Source organism: Nematolebias whitei, chromosome 7 (assembly GCF_014905685.2).
Source record: "Nematolebias whitei isolate Nwh7 chromosome 7, NemWhi1, whole genome shotgun sequence".
NCBI lineage: Eukaryota > Metazoa > Chordata > Actinopteri > Cyprinodontiformes > Rivulidae > Nematolebias > Nematolebias whitei.
The window spans coordinates 37,905,055-37,908,961 of record NC_056504.1 but is presented as its reverse complement, the minus strand read 5'-3'; the positions used below and the strand labels follow the sequence as shown (position 1 = coordinate 37,908,961).

The following is a 3,907-nucleotide window of genomic DNA, read 5'->3' as shown; positions in this document are numbered from 1 at the left end:
TAACTGAGTCCCTGTATAATTATGTTTTAAACTTAATGTCATAAGTTTCAAATGCTTTGTGTTGCTTACGTTTTACATTTAAGGGTGCATTAAAGTTAGAAACAAATGGAAATGTAAAACTGAAGGAAAACAATAAAACCTTTTCTACGTCATTAACAAAAGATTATTAATAATAGTTTTGTCAACATTGTGTTGCATTTATTGACCTGTTTGTTTGTTCTTAGTGATATCAGATATTATCTTTATATAAACATGCCACCTTCATTTCACGCAAAGGTAGTGAGATCCACTGAATGTTGCATTTGTTTTACAATAAAAAAAAAAACGTTTTAAACACTGGCCCTTTGTTCGTTTTTATATGTAGAAAGTAAAGTGTGCACTCATAATTTGTTCAAAATGTTAAGACATTTTACCTGGAAATAAATATTTTGTACTAAATTTAAATGCAGCACAGACTTAAAAAAGACACTTTTTATATTTTACGCACTAGTCACTGCTCAGGCAGCAGTTTAATGTACTGTGTGTGTAAAATGTACTTTGTGTAACAGGCAGATTGAGCTTTGGACAGGAAGTAACAAAGTCCTTTGTCTCCTTGGTAACAAAGAAATGAGGAAGTTTACAAAGGACTGCCCTGCCCACTTCTACCTGACTCCATGCCACACATTAGCCTTTTATCTGTTCCAGGAAGAAAGTCAAAAGTCAGTCATGATAGAGACAGATTCACAAACAAGAAACAAAACTTACTTTTTCACTAATTCTTAAGCGAGGCGCCAACAAGGTGAGATGCCCTTTTATAAAGTTAATTTATACATTTTTAAGTTGGCTTTGGACTTCAATTGTAACAATGTGCAAGTAAACTATCTTGATCAAGAAATGACAAGTAACAGCTGGTGGTCAGTTATGTATATTTTGTTTATAGTCACGATCCGTGTTCCTAAAAGCCTTTCTTCTTGCATTTATATACTAAAAAGTATCTGCATCTTTAAAATACAATCTTTATAAATATTGCCCAAATCATTGCTAGAGATTAAAACGGTTTCTTACGGTTGAAAATGAACATTATGAAGATGAGGGGAAAATATATGGTTTCATCTACAAAGTAGTTCCCCGTGTTTTATGCATATGTTTAGCTCAAGTTTTGTTTTCCTATACAGGATTTAATAGCTATGGAAACAGTCTCGACTTCCTTGGTTTGTTGCCTTCTGGTGCTTTCCTTTGATGGGGTGCAAACACAAAACCAGCATTTAGTCAACAAAGCTACGGAAAACCCAGGTCTAAGCCTGAAACAAGCATCTAAAGTACCAACTTCAACAAACTCCCTGACCCTGGGAACCACATCATCTGATTTTACTGAAGGCTCAACGCAGTATACCAGCAGCAAAACAGACAATGAACAATTCAGCAGCGCAGCAGCTACGACTGAAAACACAAGTGCATTTCAGACGTCTCAGTCCACCTCGACTTCTCTGACGGATAGTGCATCACTGAAAACCATACCACCGAGCACTGGAACTCCAATGTTCACTTCAACAGCACACACAGTCTATACCACACCTACACCGAGTCCAACTGAAAATTCACCTCCCATTGTCTTTACAACTGTGAATACAACAAACACAACCACACATGGTAAGCATCAGGGACCATGTTCCAATTAGCAGTTTCAGCACATTGTAGGTGTCTGTCCTATTGATGATTTTAACCTTCTGTCATTTTGTGCTGCTAGGTTTGAACCTTAATGGATCTGAAAAGAATTTGACAATAATCTTCAGTGTTGTGCTTGGAGTAATCCTTTTGGCATTGCTTACGATCACATTATGCAAATACAGATACAAAATTCAATACATGCATCAAACACTCGACAACACAAATGAAACAGGTAAGACTCTTTCATTATTTGGTAAATGCCGAGTATTTATTTATTAATAGCAGATAAACATCTAAACTTAAATTTCAACAGATGGACTTGTGGCAGACAACGACACACTAGTGATTTCTGGAGGACTTTATGATGGCCACCCGATCTACGATAATGTACCACCAGTCCCTTCACAACCATCTCAATTTCGCCTCGAGTTTCTTCAATAAACAGATATATTTAGTCCTACAATTTAAAGTGTCGTTTTTGATACTTAGTATTCAATAGCCAAACCCAATTTTTACATACTCAGGTATTTTTGAGACTGAAAATTCAAAGTTGTACAATATAATTTTGTCACAATCATCATGTTGAGAAGGAAAACACTGAACAGCAATATTGAAGGATAACATAGAATAATGCTTCATTTAAACATTTATCAATACTTTTACTTTTAACACTGTCAATACTACAAATACTTAAATACTTAAATATATTAGGATTAAATCTTAAACTACAGCTTTTACAACAGTGACAATGCAACTAAATAGTTAAGTTACTTTTCGTTGTTATTCCTAACAACAGTACAAAATGTACCTTTAAAAAAAGGTGCTTGTGGTTCCTACAAGTTTATTTTACCTACAAATCTTATATCTTATAAATTCTGAAAAGCTCGAAAAGTGTATCTGCAGATACTTTATCTTACCTTAACCTTATCTTACCCTTTTACCTTAACAATAGAAAAAAACTACCAAAAATATCCATGTAATAAAGTCTGAAATCTTCAAAGTATGTAATTGTGGTTACTTTGGGTCTAGTTAGAGTGAAAAGCAAACATCCTCTAAAATGTTCAAATAAAGTGCATCTACTGGTATTTAAAGTTTACCCTCAAGAATAAAGAAAACAAACATACAACACTTGTAATATGTACTTTGAAACCATCTGTTAGTTAACCATGTGGCTAACCTACAAAACTATATATGTTCATCGAGTTCTCACTGTGCAGGATTACTTAAGACACCTGCACCTGTCTACAGGTGTTATCACTGTTACTTTGACCTGTTATGGCAATACTCAGGCAAATATCTTCTCGTCGTTTTTTTTCTTCTTTTTGTCACAACCAGTCACAGCAGTCCAGCCGGCGTCTCTGATTCTCTTTATTGCAGCCATCTTTGAAGAGGTCCCAGGTGAATAAAGAGAGATTGGGCTTTGAATCTGGAAAACAAAAGCATCAACAAAAACGTCCAAATCATCCTCTTTGTCATGAATCCCACTCAGATTCATTATGTATCAAATGTAGCACTACACAGTGACACTCGTACCTTTTTGAGGAGGTTTAATTTGCACTGCGGAACAGAAAGAGCTAGTGCTGGTGTTTCTGAACGGGTCTGTCAGAAAAACAAGTAAATAGTCAAATAATCCATTTAACAAATTTGACCTAAACTATAAACGAAAGAAATAGTAAAACCAACCAGGTTTATAAGAAATGTGTGACAAATAAACATTAACAATGATGAGCAGCACTCACCAAGAGATCAATATGATCAGAACTGTCAGACTTGGGGTCAAGCTCAATGACATGCTTTCCCCAACATCCTGACACCTTTTCAGTAGAGGGGGGAGTCTTTATTCTGTAGGACTGTGAGATTTCACAGGGTAAATGTCAGGAAAAGCCATGTGTGTTTTCTTCATTGTGGAAAATGTCAAAATGATACAGTATATTACTTTGATCTTTGATGTTCCACTGAGCTTGTTAGTATCACCTCCCGGTGTTTTTATACTTCCACTGAGGATGTGCTATAAAGCAAAATCAGTTTCTGTTTGACTTGACAATAAATTTAACAGAAAACAAAAGCACGTATTGCTCTGTATATTCAGTAGCCATAAACAGTACAAATACAATGAACTACCTTTGTCTTTTTTGTTGTTTTACATGGTGTTGAGATCCGGCTCGTGGCAGACATCTGAACAATAAAAATTTAAATACTGTAAAATTTAATAGTGTAGTGAGTCACGTGGGTACGTGTCACTTGTTGTATGACAAATATA

General features: G+C 35.2%; 1 protein-coding gene across 1 annotated transcript in view; it reads right to left on the bottom strand.

Moving 5' to 3' along the window:
* Positions 1–2,932: 2,932 nt before the first annotated feature.
* The window catches only part of sycp1 (synaptonemal complex protein 1), a 21,683-nt gene continuing 20,708 nt past the window's right edge, over positions 2,933–3,907 (bottom strand). Inside the window, exons 29-33 of the mRNA XM_037679841.1 lie at positions 3,769–3,822; positions 3,584–3,655; positions 3,387–3,497; positions 3,181–3,246; positions 2,933–3,073 (exon numbers count right to left, since the gene is read on the bottom strand). Coding sequence (XP_037535769.1) covers positions 2,933–3,073; positions 3,181–3,246; positions 3,387–3,497; positions 3,584–3,655; positions 3,769–3,822 — 444 coding nt within the window. The remainder of the gene's footprint in view (positions 3,074–3,180; positions 3,247–3,386; positions 3,498–3,583; positions 3,656–3,768; positions 3,823–3,907) is intronic.